At 43.0% G+C, this 20,787-nt stretch overlaps 2 protein-coding genes across 7 annotated transcripts in view; one reads left to right on the top strand and one right to left on the bottom strand.

Moving 5' to 3' along the window:
• LOC135371091 (protein-tyrosine sulfotransferase 1-like) overlaps positions 1–15,128 on the top strand; it is a 104,232-nt gene extending 89,104 nt beyond the window's left edge. For all 4 annotated transcript variants that reach the window (XM_064605096.1, XM_064605095.1, XM_064605097.1 and 1 more), the window contains 5 exons: positions 4,676–4,912; positions 5,049–5,288; positions 7,480–7,674; positions 8,987–9,237; positions 9,943–15,128. In XM_064605096.1, coding sequence (XP_064461166.1) covers positions 4,772–4,912; positions 5,049–5,288; positions 7,480–7,674; positions 8,987–9,237; positions 9,943–10,306 — 1,191 coding nt within the window. In that variant the 5' untranslated portion in view covers positions 4,676–4,771 and the 3' untranslated portion in view covers positions 10,307–15,128. The remainder of the gene's footprint in view (positions 1–4,675; positions 4,913–5,048; positions 5,289–7,479; positions 7,675–8,986; positions 9,238–9,942) is intronic.
• Positions 13,098–20,583, bottom strand: LOC135371089 (argininosuccinate lyase-like). Of its 3 annotated transcripts, none has more exons than XM_064605090.1 (18): positions 20,455–20,583; positions 17,981–18,093; positions 16,974–17,078; positions 16,817–16,903; positions 16,166–16,249; positions 15,693–15,752; positions 15,529–15,626; positions 15,371–15,448; positions 14,681–14,758; positions 14,578–14,630; positions 14,430–14,492; positions 14,247–14,361; positions 14,090–14,174; positions 13,960–14,019; positions 13,773–13,856; positions 13,628–13,708; positions 13,458–13,564; positions 13,098–13,399 (listed from the first exon to the last, which is right to left on the bottom strand). In XM_064605090.1, the coding sequence occupies exons 2-18, from the start codon at positions 18,032–18,034 to the stop codon at positions 13,246–13,248; spliced, it is 1,446 nt and encodes a 481-aa protein (XP_064461160.1). In that variant the 5' UTR covers positions 18,035–18,093; positions 20,455–20,583; the 3' UTR covers positions 13,098–13,245. The 3 variants fall into 3 exon arrangements, with proteins under 3 accessions (XP_064461160.1, XP_064461161.1, XP_064461163.1); XM_064605091.1 differs by having other exon boundaries at positions 13,098–13,384; positions 20,455–20,580; XM_064605093.1 differs by lacking the exons at positions 17,981–18,093; positions 20,455–20,583 and adding an exon at positions 17,152–17,227.
• Between the last annotated feature and the right edge of the window lie 204 nt (positions 20,584–20,787).

Here is a 20,787-nt window from a genome sequence, read left to right as displayed (position 1 = left end):
TTTTTTTTCCGGCTCCAAAGACTAACTTTCCGGTTTACAAAAAACCGACGCGCGAGGAGTCAATGTCAAGCCAGAATGTCAAAATGTCAATGAGAACTGTGACTAGCGTCCTATTACCGAACGAAGACTAGCTAGTCTTCGTTCGATAATAGGACGCTCAAGAGTGCTGTTATTCGGCGCTTCTCGCGCGTCTGCGACAGGTCCCGCGTCGGTTTTTTTGCAAACCCGAAAGTTAGTCTTTGGAGCCGGGAAAAAAAAGGAAGATAAAGGATCCGTTAGAGGTACAAAGTTCCAATCAACGGGTTTCGTGCCGTTGTATCGCCTGCTACAACTTTCTCATTGACATTTCGGCTCTAATCCTTATAATTCAAAAGAAAGACTAATTAATTTCATTTAAATAATTAATTAATTAATTACAAAACAAATAGTTTGAGTAGCCTCACACCACTGGTAACACTATGCAGTCCGTCTTTTTGGCGTGCGATGAACCACGTTTGTTTTAAACTTGGCTCATTTTTTTCGTGAAACACCCTGTATAGTGTCGTTTTGTTCAGGCTTCAAATGCCCTGCTGTTTTTCCGAACCTGGAACTCTACGAAATTTGTCTTCTCATACGCAGCCAGTGTGGCCTTGGACTAACTCTTGGTCTAACTCTTGGACTAACTCATACCGTGCTGTTAGAGCCCTTGTGGGATCTTCAGTTTATAATGCGGTATAACTATGTTTGGCCAGTACAAGTGCAAAAACAATTTTCTTTTTCTTTTACATTTACCCACGTTTATTCGGCCTTTTTTCTTAAAAGGGAACTGTAAAATAACTAAGTTAGTTTAACGTGGTAACTGCAGCTGTAACTAGTTAGATATTTTTAAAAAAGTGTAACTGTAACTCAGTTGCTATTTTTTCAGTAAATTAGTGACGTTTTTGATTAACTGGTATACTGAGTATACTGATAACACAGTACTACTGCCAGGTCACCTCGCGAGACTGCAATTTTCCTGCAAGAATATAGTGTACGGTCGATACCACTATTCCACTAGAGGTTCTGTTTCCGAAGACGTCGAGGTTGCCTTCGTGGCAGTCTCCTGTAAAGCGTGCTTTCATTGCGCATCCCTAGAGTACGGCGGAGAAGCAACCAATCAGTACGTTTCTCACCGGCCTTAGTGAGCAAACCTGTAGTGTTGCTGCTCTGTTGTAATAGACGATTTCAGAAAATCCCAGTGTTTCTTGCGTGTGCGTTGTATCCTGGGAGATTAGTGGAATGCACTGTTGTTCACGTTTCGTTTTCGCGGACCTCGTCTCCTCGTGGACAATCGGTCGAGAGAGGAGGAATCGAAGCAGTTTGGAGACCTCCTCCTCCATTGTTACCGGCAAGGTCCCATAGTCCAAAGCGGCGCTAAGCCCTCTGGGATTTTCTGAAGTCGTCTATTGAGTGTGATGGCAATGAAGCATGCGTGGCTCAAATCCACACATCAGGAAGGTATTTATGCATTGCAAATCAAAATGAAGAAGGTCAAAGTATTGCGAGGAAAACATAGCGACACCTTGGCGGCTCGAGTCAGCACCACTTACATGGAGAAAGCCTGCATAATGCATCCTCTTTCCTTCGTTACGTGGACACATGACGAAAGGGTGTCGTCTGCTCCGGCCAATCGCCGCAGACGACACAGGCTTTCTGTGGCTATCCATGCGGCTCTTCTCCATAGCGACGGCCGCCGAAAGCACGCCCTGATTGGCGAACTCTTAACGACTACGTCACGTCGTGTAAGCGGCCAGGCCTTGTTTACTCTAGGTGGCGTTTCTTGAGTTGGGTTATATCCGAAGCGTCGTTGTACGCTGCTGCTACGTTTGCGGGTGCTTTTGATGTGGGCACGATGTAGAACAGTCGACGATCGACAAGACGAACGAGTAAGTCAGGATATTGATATCACGAACGCTGCCCCGATCGATGATAGCGCAGGACGTAATCTCTTAGGTATGGGTGTACAGCAAGGAGCTCGCGTGCTGCTACAGAACGCAGCTTGAAATGGTAATCGAGGTGATGCCGATCTCGATCATCACGTGCACGTGCGTGTCTGCGACCCAAATGGCCGTGAGGAACGCGCGCCTTCTGGGCATCCGGGGTAATCGCTGACTGGGACATTAGGACAGATGGCATTTATTTCCCATTGAGAGTAGTCGCTGTGAGGACCATTAGCGAAACCCTCCAGCCGTACGCGCGGCTTTCCCGCTATTCTATTTTCCACAGCGATGGCGCTCATACTGCGAGGCAAGAAAGTCTCTGTGGGACGAGCACGAGCGCGTTGCTCGTTACCTCATTTTTTTAATTAAAAGAAAACTTGAATAACGTCGAAGTTGGGGCTTGTTGGTATAACGCGATGTATTCGAAAGCGCACTGGTTCAACACAATACAAGATAGACGAGGGGCGAGAGCTTACGCGAGCGCTCACTATTTACTCATTATTTCATTAAACAATACGGTTCAAAGTAAGTGGTCGTGTACGTCTCGTCCCTCATCGTCTATCTTGTATTGTGTCCAACTAGTGCGCCTTCGAATACGTCATGTTTTTTTTTTTTTTTTTAGACGTTTCGAAGTCTAAGGCGGCAAAAGTTGTTCCGGATTATGGTGGTCCACCTGGCTGGATGCTCGCGATATGTGAGGAACCTGGAACTTAAAGGCAAACCCATTCCATCTACCATGCCTGTCTTGCGGCATTAAGTATTACCAATACAGAAATGCAATAAAAATAAAATACAACGTTTCGACTGCTCCACTTCCTAGCTTGTGTATGTATAGCAGGCGGCAACGATATGCGAGAAAAAACAAATAAATGTTTTTTTGTTTTTTGCTGTATTTGTTTCGTACCTGAATGGTGGTGCTAAACATTGGCCGACTATGCGCGACTATGGGGTAATATTTTTGCCTTCCTCTCCAATTTGAATTTTATTTTTTGCGAAATACGCGTGTTCTTTCTCGAACTTGCTACCAGACTCGTGTTCGGTGCCGTGCCAGCGCATTAATGCAGGATTTGTAAGAGAGGAGCTTTTATGTCAAAAGCAGGAACCTGCTTCATCAAGTGTCTCGTCTGTGGTTGTCTCCAACCCTCCCGCCCCTGAAGTTATCTATACTTTGTAGCCCAATGCTGTATAAAGGCTTTCGCAATCCAGCAGCGCTTTACATCTCCGTACCTAAACTAAACCCGGTACGTTTTTCCATCATGCACATCGGATCACAGTGCCTTCCTTCTAGGAACGTTGACTGACTACTGGAATAAATACATATTTATTAAATCCCGAGAATCCCACACGAGCAAATGTAGGTGCCCCCCCATATTTTTCTTTAAACTATCGTTCGAACGCTTTGTAAGAATCGCAGGCGTAGGCGTTCCCTTCTTCCTTCCTGCTTGTACAGCTCCCAAGATTCCGAGAGCAACTCCAGTAGCTGTTCGTCTCCTCGACGGGCAGGAGAAATCGAAATCTTTCCATTCCGGTGATGGGAAGATGTGTGGGCTTCTCCACACGGCTTCCGTGTTAGGCGGCGAAGCGGACTCGCGCCCGCGGCAACTCCCAGCGGACGCTGCCTACCTCCGTTATTCTCGGGAACTCTGGCAAATAGTTCTTTGCTGAAGCTGACGAAAGAGGAGGCGACAAAGAGAGGGAAGTGCTTTCGCCTCGATGAGGCACATTTTGACGTTCTTCTCTCCGTCTCTTCTCTCTTCTCCTTCTCACTTTCATTTTTTTTTTTTCGGGTGCTCTTTTTGTCGCTGCATTCGAAAGTGAGGTTCATGACGGCTTCACATCGGCATGTCCCTCGACGGCGCACAACAGCCCTGTTTGTGCAACGTGATATATTCATCTGTCCTTTTTGTATGCGTATGCGAGCATCAGAAATTTCGCTCATTATTTTTCTTCTCTCACTTTTTGTGCGCTGATGTCGTCGCATATCTAGCGCATATAATCAAGTTAGGGCGAACTGCGACTTATAATTAACATTCACATGCGTCCTCCAAGAGCACGAACGAGGTTTAAATTAAGTAATGGTTATTGTCGTATAGCGTCTGCAAGACGGACGAAAAGCGCGAATTTTCGTTTCTATTACAGTAGGAATGAAGTGGCACTTCCTACGCGGAATACTTTTACGGAACGTTGTTTTATAGCTAGAGACTGAATTTACGCAATTCTGCGCTATAGGAAGCAGAACTCTTTTCCTTCTCCTTCTCACATGGAAAATCTCCCACATGAATATCTGATAAAACTTTGCAGAAAGAAGTGATCTACGTTATTTATTGTATGTTTATTATTATTATTTATTTTCATTTCTACAACACAGAAATGCGGGTGCCGGGTATAAAGGCACAAGCCTGACAAAGCACCCGGACCTTTGTGGCAGTACAGGGCTGTACAGCACAGTACAGTGCTGATTCATGTAATCCACAGATATATTGTACAAGCCTGTAACAGAAAAACAACGAATGGGAACATACGCGAAGAAACAGAAACAGTACTTATACTGATAGCATTAGGAATTTGCAAAGAGCAGATGGTTGTCCCATATGATTTCTTAAACTTCTTAACAGAAGTGGCACTATTAACAATGTGATCAAAGTTCAAACGCGGGTCATATATATATATATATCATATGCGATTTTTTTTACTAACGTTAATTGTTATTTTTTCAGAAGTTCCTGTTTCGGATCAGTGCTGCCATAGAATGAGGTAGCGTCGTCAAGGACACTCGGTAAAGGGTGACTTCAAAGGCAGCAGTGCCCTTGATCATGCGGGGTGTGACCGGGCCCCGATCTACACGCCGATGGCTACTGTGGATCTTGGTGTCACTTTTGGTCTTCATTATCTTTTACTCTGTCATTGGACCATGCAGCAATGGTGCCTACAATCTGACGTTTGTCGCTCCTGAGGTTAGTGCTGTCGCTTTGCATCTGGCCAATTACTTCCTGCCCTGCGCTACATGCCTTCCTGTTTTGCTTAAAATGAATCTTGCAGTGAGTAAACTAGTAGACTTAGAAGTGACACTGCCGTTGTCTGACATTCCAGAGATTTGTCTTGGGTCCACGTTCAAAGAAAATCACCTACAACAATGACCTTCCCCTGATCTTCATCGGCGGCATGCCTCGTAGTGGGACAACACTTGTGCGAGTGCTTCTGGACTCGCACCCTGACATTCGATGTGGTGAAGAAACAAGGGTCATTCCAAGGCTTCTTTCGCTGAAACAGCAGTGGGTAAAAAATCCCACTGAAATGCACAGACTGATCGAAGGCGGCATTACTGACGAGGTTTGTTTATTTACTACAGTAATAATACCATTCAGGACTGTGTTTTTTAAGTTTTATTAGCTTGTCCGTAAACAGCGCGATGGCCTTCTAATGTGGTACAGTGGTTAGTACAAAACAGTGGAAAATAATTAGTTAAACATTGTACAATCAAAAGCGTCAATGTCACAAATTTCATTATTATACAGATGCTGCACATGGGCCAAGGGACTCAGTGAGCTAAATCTTGGAACATTAAAAGCACGACACTGGCGGAAAGAAAGTTCTCATTGGTGCATGAAAAGTAATTGATTCAATCAAGTACTGGCTATAAGCACTCATGTTGACTACATACAAGTAGCTGTGATATATTTCAAGATTCCAGATGAAATTCAGGTGCTATATGTAAAATGCAGCAGTGTGTACATCTAATGATAGCTGAAATTTTGTTTTAGTGACTTATGGCATTAATACCTCTGTTGTAGCAGCTGAGACACATGTTACTAGCTTGCCACAAAGTTGGAGCAGTATCTTTTCCAATACGTATTTGCACGTCCCTCTCTATTACCCTTGAGTCTGAAACATCACACTTCAAGGCTAATAACTTATTATGAGCTGTCTCATCCCCTTTCATGCAACTTATTTCACTGTGTTGTAACAATATCGGAATACAGTCGCCGTCCGATTTTTCGAACTCGGCGGGGATCGCGCAAAAGTCCGAATAATCGAAAAAAACGTATTTCGCTTCAAACTAAACTTTACTAAGCACTGGTAAACTGAAAAACATTCTCGATGCTTTAATAACGCGCTTTCAGCTCTGCATGATAACATCAGCTTCTATTTCTCGAAGCGACGTTTCGTCACTGTACACTGACAGAGACACCGCCGGCATCAAGTCCGCAAGTCGGCTTCACCAAACGCATGCGTGCTTTAGGTGAAGCTCGCTTTACAGCGCTGTCACGCGACTTGCGGGCGGACAGCACGGGCGTTGGCCAAAATCGAAGACGCAAAAGCATTACGACAGACCTCTCTCTTCTACTAAGAGGAATGGAAAATGAACAATCATTGCCTATTTTTTTGCCTCAATATTTTAGTTGGTTGATTTCTTTCGATGCGAATTTTGGATGATACCAATATTTTCCGTCACCCCAAGTGAGAAATTCGCTGGTTGCGCAAACAGAGTCCGAAATATCGAGCGACGGGGCTGCACGGCGCTCGAAATTTTGGACGTTCTTATACATCAACTCTATGGGACCCACGGCCGTTCCGCGAACGAGTCCGAATAATCCAGCATGTCCGAAAAATCGGGGTCCGAAAAATCGGTCGGCGACTGCAGTTGTACATGTAAAAATATAATAGATAATAATACGTAATACGTAGTAATACGTACTGTAAACGTATTTTTATTTGCGATGTATCAATTTTCGCGTATTTCGCGACTGCTAAAAAATCGCGAATAATTGTACTTGTGAACACAGCTTGTAGTTTGTCCCACGAAAGGAAACAGCCCTGGAATTGCGAAATTAAATACTCACGAATAAAAATATGTTTACAGTAATTGATGTATATATATTACATAATTCTCTGGATTTTTAATCATATTACTTTATATTTAGGACCTGACTTTTCCGGGTGAAACCTGATTCTTCCCGATTCTTCCCTCCTGAATCAGTATAGGCCCAGTTCGGGTTAAACCCAATTTCTTCCCGAACTCCAATCGTGTATCATGTTGTACCATGTATCTCGTGCACTATTTAGTAGCAAGTTGTATGCATGTGTAATGTGGATATTATTTTAGTGCAACAATAAAGCATGTTGGGCACATTTGATGTTACAACATGTGGCGATTGTCACTATAAATCACTAGGAACGTATGCTTGACCAATATAAGCACTTTAACTTGGCGGCTTTCTGGAGTGATAGCAAAAAAGAAAAAAAGAGAATACCCAAATGTAACAGTGGCACCTAATTTCACGGATGACTGATCTAAAAATAGCACCCAGTTTTTATCTCCTGAATCTGGGAAAATCAGTTAACCCGAAAGAGTCGGATCCTATTTACATTCTTGATATGTTTGACATTGCTCTATGTGACACCCTTAAAAAGCATTAAAAGTTTTTTTTTAATGTAATTTTTTAATATGTGATGCTCTTCATGTGCACTATCCGATTGGACAGCACATCAAGTTGATTCAACCTGTGTCTGCTTCCAACAGGTGCTAGATGCTGCCATGTCGGCGTTTATTTTAGAGATTATAGTGCGCCATGGAAGACCAGCACCACGGATGTGCAACAAGGACCCATTCACTCTAAGAGCTGCTACATACCTTCGCAAGCTCTTTCCCAATTCAAAGTTCATCCTTATGGTTCGTGATGGAAGAGCTGTTGTACACTCCATTATCACTAGAAAGGTAAAACAGTTGCTGAAACTCAAAAACTCCACTACTGCACTCTTTGCTGGTCTCTTCGTTACTTTACCTTTGTTACTACTGTTGTACACACACACGCTATGCAAGGGTTGTTCAAGGTCGACGGAGACTGTTGCTCGTGAACAAATCGGTGAGTATACGTAATTGAATAAAACATTTTGAGTAGACGGCACATGCAGCACGTGCATATGCGGAGCGTCAGCTTTCATGGTGGCATGCAGTGTCTCTGTGGCTGTGGAACAGCTATGCATAATCAAGTTCCTTGTGAAGGAGGACGTCAGACCAGCTGAGATTTTGCGACACAGTATTGGGAACAAACGAGGTCACGCGGAACAGTGTATGAATGGTGCAGACAGTTTGACGAAGGATGGGATATGGTGACGAATTAACTACATGGACACGTTTGATCGACTGCAGTCATGAAAGTGAACGTCGCATGCGTTGACCTAGCCATCCTTCAAAACCAGCGAGTAACAGTGCGGGACATTGCAGCCCAGGATAATACTAGTGTTTCCAGCAAGGAGACCACCATTCATGAGCGCTTACTGTTCCGCAAAGTCTGTTCAAGTTGGGATCCCCAACACAATGATAGGCAAGCCTGAGCGATGGGCAAGACAGAGGCATCAAAGAGTTGTCATAGCGATGGCAGTGGTGTCTAGATGCACGCTGTGAATACTTTTAAAAACTGATGTAGTTTGGTGCTTCCCGAATTTTTCATTGTATTTAAAGAAATAAAGGTCTCAGTCAACCTTAAACAACCCTGGTATATTGCTTGCACGTGGCACTTCCTTTGGTCCTCTAGATAATTAGGATGAGGGAGTAGGGAGAACAGGGAACAGATCAGTTGACAGTGTCTGAAGTGAATGGTATGAAAAACAGTGTTTGTTCGGCAATTTGCCGATTTGTTGCCGATACAACAAATTATGAGTGAGAAATCATGTTTTTGTAATGAACCCGGTGTTTGTTCAGACACCTTGGTGATTTTCAATGATATTGATTATTGTAGGCAGTATTGTATTTAGGTTTTGTCACTTAACCTCAAATTGTCTCTCATTACTAGTAAATGAGCATAGTGCATGCCATGTTCATTGAACACATTTTTTGCTGTTTCCACTGACATTTGTGATATAGGGCCTTATTTCTTTGCATCGCGAAACTTATACTTATGCACCCCCCACGTTTTGTGTGTTCATTTGGCTGTGAAACTTGCACACCAAACACATACACACGCATCCTGGACAGTACAGGTGAACCGTTCTTCTATGTACATCTCTGCGTATTGCCTCAATTCCAGGTGACAATAACTGGCTACGACCTCTCTGACTATAGGCAGTGCCTGAAGAGGTGGAATATAGCAATGTCATCGATGCATAGTCAGTGCACGCAGCTAGGTCCTCAGGTGTGCATGCCTGTCTACTACGAGCAGCTTGTGTTACATCCCAAGACGTGGATGCAGCGTATCCTTGCTTTCCTTGAGTTACCCTGGAATGACTCTGTCCTTCATCATGACAAGGCCATCAGTCAGTCTGGCATTTCACTTTCCAAGTAAGTGCTGGGGCCATGATATACTGAGTGTGTTCCGCATAGATCCCAGACAACAAATTCGCGAAATATCCCGAACAGCCGCTTGCGCTTAGCAGGGAGCAACGGGCAGTGAGTTCAGGGAAAGTTCTTGTAGAAATTATTGACCGTCGCACGTTGAACAGCTGCAAGTAACTGCAGCAGAATTTATCTGTTTCTGTTTTATTAAATTTTTAATTAAATTAGGCAGTTCATTAAAAGGTATGCAGCACATGCAATGAGTAATCCTGATAGCGAATACTATAGGTATGTATGTATATGGCACCCGTAACAGCAGTGTATTCCCGTAACATTAGCCTTACCGTGTGTTCACACGAGCGATATTCCCCAGAATGCTTCAGCGGAAGATGCGAAAAATGTCGTAGCATTCTGCTGTCACGCACGCTCAACGTCGTGCTTTCACAAACACTTGCTAACCGTGGGGAATATCCCTCGACATAGCCACAAGATATTTCGTAGCAGATGACAGAAAAAGATGCTGACGGCGTCATCTGCTAAGTGCCGTCTGCTAAGTGCGCAACACAACACGGGACGGAACTTCGGCTCCGTGAACAGTGCTTTCGCTTTTTCTTCCATTAGAATCTTCCGTGAGGATGATGCTTGTGTGAATACATGGATAAGCACCATGGCTGACATCCTTGTCACTTTTCGTCAATCTTCTTGTCTCAGGTTGGAGCGATCAACAGACCAAGTAATCAAGCCCATTAACCTGGAAGCACTGAGCAAGTGGGTGGGCAAAATTCCAGACAACGTGGTGAGGGACATGGCGTCTATAGCACCCATGCTAGCCACACTAGGCTACAACCCACATGCAAACCCTCCCAACTACGGCCAGCCAGACTCCTTTGTGCTCAATAACACGTGGGAAATTCGAAGAAACAGCGAAGAGTGGCACGCCCGTGAGGATCAACTTCGGATAGAGCGTGAGGCATTGCGTATGGCCATGGCACGCAGAAAGGAAGAAGAACAAAAAATGTCTGACCCTACACATGAACCTCCGATGCAGATTAACGAAGGTGTAGCGGGTGGGTGAAAGGGCGTAGCAGTGTGTGTGGTGAAAGCATCGACATTGTCAAAGAGAGGATTCTGTGGGTGTATGAACACGCTGTGATGTGCATGAGCGTCCCTAATGTGCTGCTATATCTGTTCCTGTTTTGGTCTCCTAATGTTTGCTCATTTAATTGCTGAATCATTTACGAGATTGGATGAAGTCACGAGGAAGCACATGTCCTGCGCACACCATGTCCGTCGAAGTGACTCAATGATAGACAGAGAAAGATTTTAACGCATCTAGGCTATGTTTTTTAATTTAAATAAATATAAAATAATTAACAAACAAAACTTTGACTGTTTAAAGAGTCAATACAATGACTTGTATGCAGGGGCAGACCTATGCCCCCCCCTCCAGAAAACTCCTGTGTCTACCCCTGTTTGTATGTCGCACACACTGTGTAGCTCCTGGCCATTTCCTAGTATGATGAGCTGCACATATTAGGGCTGGTTCAGATTTTCTTGGGTTAGATTTCCACAAATTTTGGGATGTAACTATCAGTTTCTTCTTTCTTTCTTTTCTTCTGTGATTCTGGGTGAACTTGGTTTTGCATTCGACTGTTATCAGATTATGGTAAAAAACTATTTTGGCCAACATCCCCAAGGACTACACATAAAAAGAAGCTGGTCTGGAAAAATGCTTGCGTGTTATGCATGTAGTAGGCTCTGGTTTCAGATGTGCCCGGTGTCTGGCTACAGTATCTTTGCACATTTTCGATACGAGATATTTGTCAGGTCAGAAGATGATCCAGAGCAAAGTCGGTCCCTATTCATAACAGGTGTATATAGTGTATAGTAGGACAAATGTCTGCATGTCGAATCATGTACCACAGCTAAATTCAGAGGCTAAATCTTCCATTAGTAATACTGGCATTGTAATTAATACAGCATTCCAACTATGAGATTTTATGTTTGTCGTACATCAAGATGATACTGTAATTGATAATGTATAGTTTAGAATTTGTGAAAAGCAGTGTGATCAAAGCAGGTGCTCCAGCTCAAATTTCATGGAAGTTATCAGCTTTTTATGTTTGCATTACTTCAAAATGGTAACGCACGGTTCAGAATTTATTTTGTGAATACCATGTTGCCAGATTCGAATAGAGCAAGGTGGTAAGTGCACCATTCCTCTCCTGACTGTAGTGTCAGCACTGGAAGTTAATGAAGGAGGGTATATATGGAGATTTTTTATCAAATACAGAAGGTTCAAAACACAGTCATGTTCACTCCACCTCCTACCTTCAGAAACCTCAAATGATGCCGGCATCTCGACATGTGCTGGAGACCATATTAGTGTACATTTTCTGCGATTTTTCTTGTAGGCATTCGTATGTACAGAACGACTGGGAAAGTCCAGTGTTACCCACTACCATGTGTACTAACTGGGCGGTGCAAATTGAAGAGCGATGTCAATGACCTCTTAGCGTTGCACAGTGCAAGTATAACATGATCGCAGGTGTGCTTTTCTTTTGACACAGCCAGAAGTATGCCACCTTTGCGTCCAATGAGCAGTAGTGGCTTGATGTGTTGCTTCCAAGCTTTGATGCTACAATGCTTTCCAAGCTTACTGTTTTGGAATTAGAAAAAAAAAAAGATAAATGGCTCAGTGCACTCAGTGTACTGCCGAGGCAGCTTCAGAGTAACCTTTTGGTTGTAAACATTCTTCCGGTTGTTGGATGCTGAGGTGAAACAAAAATTTTAATTTCATCAGCACTCCATCTTTGTGACCTCTAAAGGGTTCCATAGAAGACATTTCCAAATAGTTGTTCACATGGGCCGCAGAACATCCTCCTATCAGTAATGTGTGTGCCATAGGAACGAACTTGTACTAACTGACCAATATTCAGGAGTAATGCCGTAGCCAAAGAACTCTGAACAGTGTATATTATATGGTTATGTATATTACTCTATGAGATTAACATATTGCCAAAGGGATCTCCAGTGCTTTGGCATAATCTTTGCAGAAGTGATGAGCATGTGCAGATCCTGCGTAGGCCCTGCAAATGGTAGGACCCTCCCTGACTTTGCTCCTCTTCCACGCAGAGACGATTTCTTCAAAATTGTTTTTTTACCTCAATATGCCAACGCTAATGAGACAGCATTCCATTCAATGTCAAAGGAGGAGCTAGTGCGTGTACATGCTCAGTTGCCACCTGTCGTCATGCTTTCAGTTCTGTGTACATAACAAGCATGAGTGTATTGATAGCTTATGTACCTATTTGATGACACGACAACAAAAGTACAGATCGTAATATAGTGAATATATTCTGAAATGTTCAGCTTGGGCACGTGGATGCCACTAGGTTTTTTTCTACAAGATGTTCAAGGCGACAAAAGCCTTGGTACCATGAATGAAGTAGTCAGAAGACAGTCGTATGTTGTCTATAGATGTAGAAAAATTCTATAGCAGGTTACCTTGTGGATGACATCGTATGATAATGCCATCATCACAGGATGGTGCTTAGAAATTCAAGTGCCTTCATGTTTATCCAGCCATTTTTGTGTGCCAAGTATTCTGTCTTGCGTTGTGTTTGAGTCTTATGTTTTTCTGTTCTGAAAGCATGTAGTGACAACTGTGGGACCAAACTGAGGACATCCACATTTTTTATGGGCATGGAGATGTGCTTCACTGTTGCTAGAAACTGTGTGTCGAGAGTTGAGTGCAACATGAGTGCTATATACATAGAGGACACATATGTACATGTATGTATATTTTGTGGACTGTGGAGTAATTTATTGAGGAATAATTATGTGGATGAACTGAAGTTATGGTGTCTCCTTGCTGCATTTTTAATTCCAATTGTGCATGTTAGCGATACTTAGCAAAACTATTTTCTTGCACTGTCACTTAATATTGAGACATCACATAAGCAAGCTGATGGAAAACATATATTCTCTGCAGACGCTGTGCCATTTTCATGCTTACGCTCGTTCCAGCCAGTCTTGCAGACTTGCAACCTGCTTCTCCACAGATTTTCTGCTGGTGCCTCCTGTTGCTTGATACTGTTCCACTGAGTGCTCATAGTTCCACAACTCTTTAAGATCTTCATCGAACAGTGGTCTGTGTGACGGCACACTAGCCTCAGAGAGTGAGCAAAGCGAGGCAACACTTGAGTATTATTTCTTGTACTTACGAGATACGCTTAGTTTCTGAAATTTCGAGAGCTTCTATCCCAACTGCTTTCGTTTCAGCAAGGGCTACCAGGTTTCCGACTGCGTGATGTGCTTCTCGGAACGGCATCTGTCGAGAACAAACACGAATGGGACAACTCCTCGCTGGTGGGAACCTCTTTAGCTTTCATACCCCTTTTCTGACGAGGTAGTAAGCAACGTCAGTCGACAGCATCTCTGAACTGAGAGCCGACGTACAAGCTCCGCGATGAAGCTGCGGAATGCAAGCAAAATAATTTAGCGTCTCTATGAGCAGTTGCACGTGCAGGCAGCCTTGCCTTCAGAGTTTTCAACGTTCCCGCTGCAACCATCAGCATGCTGATAAGAGTATCATATGCGTCGAACATAAGTGCCTTATCTTCCTAATAGAAACGTAGCGAAGACAAATTTAATTTCGGTTTAGCACTCTGTACGTAGAAACGTCCCCACTAGCAGACGTGGTGCCTTAATGTAGGTACTGCTTACCTGTAGGTCCTTGTTATAGGTGCTTGGAAGTCCTTTCAACACCATTTGCAAACTGTACAGCTGTGCAGTGCTCACAGGTGAGACATGAGAGCACGTGATAGGATTGCCCACATTTAAGACCTTTACTTACGTGGCCAGAACATCTTCCAGCTTTACCCCTTATCAGTTCCAAGCTGTCCGGATTCTTCTTCTGTGGCATCAAACTGCTTCCCGTGCTGAACAGAACACATGCAATCGAAGTTTAGCTTTCACATCCACCTGTTTCACATTTTCAGGGTCTTCTCAACCTGAATGCATCGTCTATGGAAACAAATCCGAACTCTGAGGAGCTGTAGATAATCATATCCTCTGCCCACTTGCTCAAGTGAACAGCTGTCATGGAAACGGCAAACAGAAATTCAACTGGAAAAAAGAAAAGATTAATACTATGTCAGCTTTAATACTGATACGTTTCTGGAAAGGGAACATACCCACAAAGTCCCTGTCACCAACCGCCATCATGCTGTTTTGTGATATTCCACCAAAGTTCAACGCTGGAGTTTTGAGTACAGCACTGTCATTGCACAACTCTTATGTCGTACATGATTGGTTAGCGAGACTGCATAATATTGTGTTTACCTGATGCAAGGCGTTCTCTGTCAATACAAAATGGGTTCCCGGCAAGTGCACCACTGTAAAACAGCCATTTCTAAGGGATCATCAGTTTGTGCTGAAGACCTACCTTCCTAGTGGGCATATGTCTGTTCTTTTGAAAAGATCTTCAAATCTACTTGCGTCTTGTTTTAGAAACCAGGCATAGCTGCAGTTAAAACACAAATGATATTGTTGGGAGACTACTCTTATCTATAATCCTTTTTTTTTTGTGGTCTTTTTCTTTATTCAATAAAAATTTTCTATAGAATAGCTAGGACAGCAGCATAACTCTATTTTGACAGTTGGGTTACATGGCCAGGCAGACATTCTTGTGGCAGAATATGTGGCCACTACAGGACTAATGCTTAATGACTAATTACTTAGAATTTATTGCTTTTTAGTTGGCAGTTTTCAGTGGAAATGCGAGACAGCAGAATAGGAGCCAGTTGACACTGAAGGTGCTGTTCTTTGGGCACCCCCGATGTGCTTGATGTTGGTGTCTGCTCATTTGCATTTTGTCAGCTCGTTTCAGGATTTTTAAAAAAAGATGGTAGCTTTAAAACGACTGGCTCCAGTTCTATTTCACTTTTTCCCAAACACCTCTAATTAGAAAGTCAATTAATGAATTTAGGTAAATAGTCATCTAGTGCTTTCGTACTCTCTTCAACAGAATGTCAACCTGGCCAAATAATCACCTGTAAAAAACATGCTGGTCTCATAGCCTTTTCATTAAAAATCTATCAAACAAATTAAAAAAATATGTAAAAATTCTGCATACCTTAATAACCAGTGAGACCATCTAATTGGTTGAGCTTTCTGAAGGTGAGTGTACCCTGGCATCAAGACATCTATTTCGCTATAAAATATTTGCAAAACATAAAGGTGGCTCTGTCATTGCTGTGAATGCCACACTCATGAAGTTTTAAGATTACATACCTCTTTGCTCTTATGCAACATTCACTGATAAAGAGCTTGATAGCAGAATTTATTTCTTTTATAGACTTCTTCAGCCATAGTCTCATGTTTACTGCCACCTGCAGAATAAAATAAATGAACATCAGTATTTTCAGAGCTTACTTTTTATTTTTTCGTTGTTAAACCTGGTCATTCCGGCTCCGTCCTGTGTGGAGTTGACCTCCTATATTGGCTCCTGTAAGTTCCTGTGGTATGAATGGCAGTAATTCAATATTCCTCTACAAAAGTGAGTACGGTACAATCAAAACACTTACAACACCAACACAAATTATTCTTCTGTTTCCTTTTTTTTTAATTTTAACTCTCTCTATTTCTTCCACCCATTGCCAGACGATTACCAAAGCTACTCTGCATTTAGTTTGATCCACATAGCAGTTCAATAATACAACTCCACATTACCATGCAGTTTCTTTCTAACAAAATACTTACTAGCTATTTAACTCTCTCTAACCTAGTCAGTGCGTTCCCCATGACCACCATGATACTGTTACTTGACGCATACCAGAACACGTAATCAGATTATAGCGCTAGATGACTTGCTGCAGCTAATAATTTTGTTGAAATCACCACAGTTTGTACCGCAAATAGTTTTGCTCACTTTCAGCCTCCGCTCGTTTGCAGAATGGATGTCTTCATCACTTGGCTTTATCACAAATGTCCCTGATTCCCACTCTCGTTCTACCTGGATGAACAGAGACTCAATTGCAATGTTGTTACACTGGGCGTCCAAAGAAATATGTCAACACCTGCGCAACTATGTGTGGTGAATGGTACTAGAAATGTTACAGCCTTTCTCTCACTTAATAGTATGACTTCAGTTTACTTTAACTTGATTTTTAGGCCCAAAACTTGGGAACATGGCAGATCAAAATACCACACACATGTCATATACCCCACATTACATCATGAACTTAGATGTCGCAAGTTTAGTAGGTGAAAATGTTGAACAAAAATTCCTGTGGCTCTGCACTCTACATGCGGTAACGCAAAGTTGTAAAGATGCAGCTGAGAAAAGAAATGGCAGAGCTTGGGTTGCCGAATGGCTGAGCTTATTGTAGGTGTCAATATCTGGAAGGTACAGCCCCACACAAACTAGAGCTGTGGCTTGCTTTTACAAAGGTCCGTAAAGGTATTCCACGGCTGTATGTGTTGTAGCACTAATAACCGGACATTTTTGCACAAATTAGTCTTTATTATCTTCTGCAGTACACTTTGTACACTTTGTTACGGAAGATAATCGATAAATTACCAGTAACAGGCCTCTCTGGATCTGCTCTTCGTCATCTTGCGTTAAGATCCCAGCATTCAGCAATGCAGCTCCATATGCTTTGCTTCCCTGTGTCACATTTTAGATTGTTTACCGCCTTCATTATGCGTAGCAACAAACGGTGGCTGGGTGTATTTACCTCAATGTCTTCTTTCCATAACCGCCGGTCCACTTCTATTGAGCTGTTGAAGCTACGCATGGCATCGTTCATTGAGCCCATAAATCGTCCGCCCCATAACTTTTGCTGAAAGTGAGAAGAAATAATTACTTATATTATGTCCATAATGGCACAGAGCTCCCAGCCTAGGAGGGCATACCTCTTCCATGTCGACAATAGAATACACCAGCATGAACCATATCCACTATCTTGGGGGACCTTCGGTCAGTGATAAAGAAACACACACACTCCTGCTTTTATCACGGTTGTTGACAGAGAGACAAGATGCAGCTCATAAAATTTTGGCCACGTGAGGTTTCCATGATGCTTCCTTGTTACATCTTTTCTTTTTCTTCATTTTTTCCCCTAAAACATCTAATGAGTGGAACAACCTCCCATGTAATACTTCGGCTTCCCAGTAAATACACCAAACATTGAACGTTAAGTTTAAACGATATGTCTCTTTTGATTCTTGACATTTTTCTGGTATATCGTTTAGTTTTGTTGAACTTGTGCTTATATAAACTTATTTAATGTGTTTCTTTTATTTATTTTTGCCTGTAACCCCACTCCTGTTACGTGCCCTCCCCCAGTAACTTTTGGAAATGAGTAAATAATTTGATTGTTATCCTGAATCTGAACAGTGATTTATTCAGACCTCCCCCTCAATCATGTTGAACCCCCCCATTTCTTTACTGTACACAATCCCCACAGGGGGATCCTTGCTATTTCAGCAATTTCAGCTCGTGTTGACAATGATACCTAAATAGTCCCAACAGGGTGACCTTTCTGTTTTTTATATTATTTTTACAACCTTCTTGCCCCTGTGCTCACAATTTTAGATAAACCACTGCCTTGTTACCTCCCTGATATGTTATTCTCAACTCCCTTTGCATACGTGACTGTATAGTATACTTATCCATGAAGAAGACTGAGAGACACGGGCACAGAAGACCATACACGTAAGTTCTCGCACCGGTAACACCTACCTGCAAAGCTGGCAGTAGTGCTTCTGAGCTGGTCAACCCTTTTGATGTAAGCATTTCTCCAAATTCACTTGAGGTTCTTTCCCAGCCCCCGAAATGCTCCTTGCCTGTGAAACCTACAAAGTTTGCAGCAGTTTGCAGCGCTCATAAGTCATGCTTCCACCAAAATTACTGATAACACTGACAAATTGTTGTTTATAGTGAAAGCTGTCTCTCCCGGATTCCCGCTTCCGCTTATGCTAACGGCCCATCACCTCATTCGAAGCAGATCAGGAATGTTAAGGATGAACTTCTTTCCATTGACATGGTGTTGATGGAATGTGATAAGTCTGGTAAATTTGCTGTTTTGCCCAGTGGTCAATTCTGCTATTGGTGACCTTTTGACTCCGTTTTGCGGTTCATTATAGAAGTACAAGTCCTCTATTGTAAGCATTGTCACCAAGGCGAATCACCAAATGTCCAAACTTGTTGTAAACTGCAAGTGCTCTGAGCTATCGGTCAAGTTCCTTTTAAAAGACCACACATCGCAGATGCCTCCTCGTGTGGTTGTGAGTGAAATTGGTACCTGGCAGAAAGTGGCTGCAAAAATTCATCCAGCACTGACTAAAAGTTTTACAGCTTCCTTGTTCTCTCTATAAAAAAACTCTGAGGAACTGATCGAGGGCCATGTTCTACCTCGATATAAAGGATTTGTTCTACTCCATGAACGTAAAGGTTCTACTCAGCATAGTCAAACATTTTATTGAGGATCAGTTGGTTGTTTTTCAGTCTGAAGTTGGCCCTTCCTGTGACAATTTTCTCAGTATTCTAGAGTGTTATTTGAAAGCTACTGTTATCTCTGTTGACAACTGTCTGTTCATTCAGAAAAATGGTGTATGCATTGGCTCCACAGTTGCTCCTGTCTTATCGGAAGTTTATCTAAATACCTTAACTGTCGAGCTGGGCAAGCTTACGAGTTGTGGGAGTCAAAAGCATATTTTGATTCGTCAGTTTGTTGATGATGCTGGTTCAATATGTGCGGATTCTACCTTACAGTTTGTTAGTGCAGTAGCACCCGAGTTTCGTGTAGAGCAACCCTCTCAAGGGATGCTGAGGTTCCTGGACCTGACATTGTAACATTTCATTGTAGTCTGGATTTTTGCTGGTCATATGGAAAGGAAAACTGCAAGCTGGCCCTTCCCTACTCAAGTGCACATTCTAAACTTGTCAAGTTCCATTTTGTTCTTCCCTCTTGAATGCTGCAATGAACAAAAGTTGTTTTCATTTTGTCAGAAGTAGTTTGCGGAAGCAACGTGAGAGACTCACGCATGCCGAGTATGACAGCCAATTGATTGCAAAGAGGGCCATGAAATTGCTTGAAAGTTCACAGCAAAGAACATGCAATGGTGTAAACTTTTGTAATGTTGCTGTTTTATCTTCTTTTTTTCTTTTTCATTGCCTTTAAATTACGTCGTTTGACCCCCTTCAGCTCAAAATCTGAATCTTGTGGCGTGACAGGAAGCCTTTTGTTCCTTGCAAGCAGAAATTCCGCTTGTGTGCGGCTTTGTGATTGGCCAGACGCGCCGGTGACTCAGTGACAGGAATAGGAAACATGCAGCACACGGCCATGCAGCAAACGTTGAAAGAATGGCTGGGTCACTGGGCTGGGTGGCTGGGTCTTCGGAGCGGGTGGATGGATGCATAGAAATCTTAGATGGATGGATGGATCGTGGTGCCCCCTGGGCCTCTTTGTATCGAGGGTCCAACACGTATGTAATTTGTGCGGACGGGCTTAAAAACAAGAAAAGTATCAGAAAGTTGTGTCTCTGTCATCACTTCACAACTCGTGTCCTCCGCTTTCTGAGTAAGGCGCCACCACCTGAGGGGCCTCTTTGCCTCTTCTTTGTATTATCCATAGCCTCAATCCAGCCCAGGGGACGCTCGAATTCAAGTGCTACTTCGATGTTATCCTGATCCTGCCTCTTATCCCCTACAGCTGGACAGTGTTCTGCCCGGATCTCCTGTTTGTATCGGATGTAAAGATGGAGAGCAGGCTTTGATAAAGCTTTCCTTTTGCTACTTTTTCTCTCAGTTCCTCCACGCGGTGGGAGAGCAGCACATTGGATATATCACAGGGGTAGGCAGGGCATACTTCCAACCAAGTCGTCTTGTTCGTAACGTCCACTTCGTGCAAGGATTTGTAGACTTCCCTGGGCTATCTCCCCTCTCTTATCTCTCTCCTCTCATTTATGGGATGGTTGCAGACTTGCTTCAAGGACACTACCGTGCTTGCGTGGGAACGCCGAACGCTACACACATCAAAGGTTGTTTCGGGAATCCTTAGAGATCGCCACTAGGGGAAACGTAGTTAGTAATGGCTAGTAATGCGTCTTTTATCCCTCTCGGACCCCTTCGAAGATTAAGCTTAGATTAGCTTTTTTTTTTTAGCTTTTAAGTTGAGATGAACCAATAAATCATTGCTGTGTATGAGAACTTACGTGTGTCGTCTTCTGTGTCCGTACGTGACGTTATGAAGTCTTGTGAAGGAGTGAGGAGGAAGTGCCTGCTCTGTATGGGCGGCAAGTTTCACTTTCATAGCCGAAGGCAAATGCGCATTTGCGACGCGCACCGCATATGTAATGGAACCTAGTATGCCAGTCTGAGGTTAAGAACCAGTTATGGTAAGAACCAAGGACAAAAAGGGGGGGGGGAGGTGTACAGGGTGTGTGCAGACAAAAGTGCCTACAACGCTTTACATGCGCAGACATGGGTATAGAACCGACGTGAATAACGAAACCAGAAGTGAAGTCATATTGGATACGCGTGAAAAT

This window comes from Ornithodoros turicata, chromosome 10 (genome assembly GCF_037126465.1).
Source record: "Ornithodoros turicata isolate Travis chromosome 10, ASM3712646v1, whole genome shotgun sequence".
Taxonomy (NCBI): Eukaryota; Metazoa; Arthropoda; class Arachnida; order Ixodida; family Argasidae; genus Ornithodoros; species Ornithodoros turicata.
Note: the sequence above shows the minus strand (reverse complement) of the source record. Positions and strands in the feature narration are given on the sequence as shown.

What these genes read in the sequence shown, in the direction of transcription:
- LOC135371089 (XM_064605090.1), bottom strand. Translation starts at nt 18,034, where the DNA reads ATGCTTACATCAAAAGGGTTGACCAGCTCAGAAGCACTACTGCCAGCT. An exon ending in GACGGAGCCGGAATGACCAG is followed by an intron (nt 15,627 to 15,692) that starts GTTTAACAACGA and finishes TTTATTCTGCAG; the next exon opens with GTGGCAGTAAACATGAGACT. An exon ending in TGGTGACAGGGACTTTGTGG is followed by an intron (nt 14,362 to 14,429) that starts GTATGTTCCCTT and finishes TCTTTTTTCCAG; the next exon opens with TTGAATTTCTGTTTGCCGTT.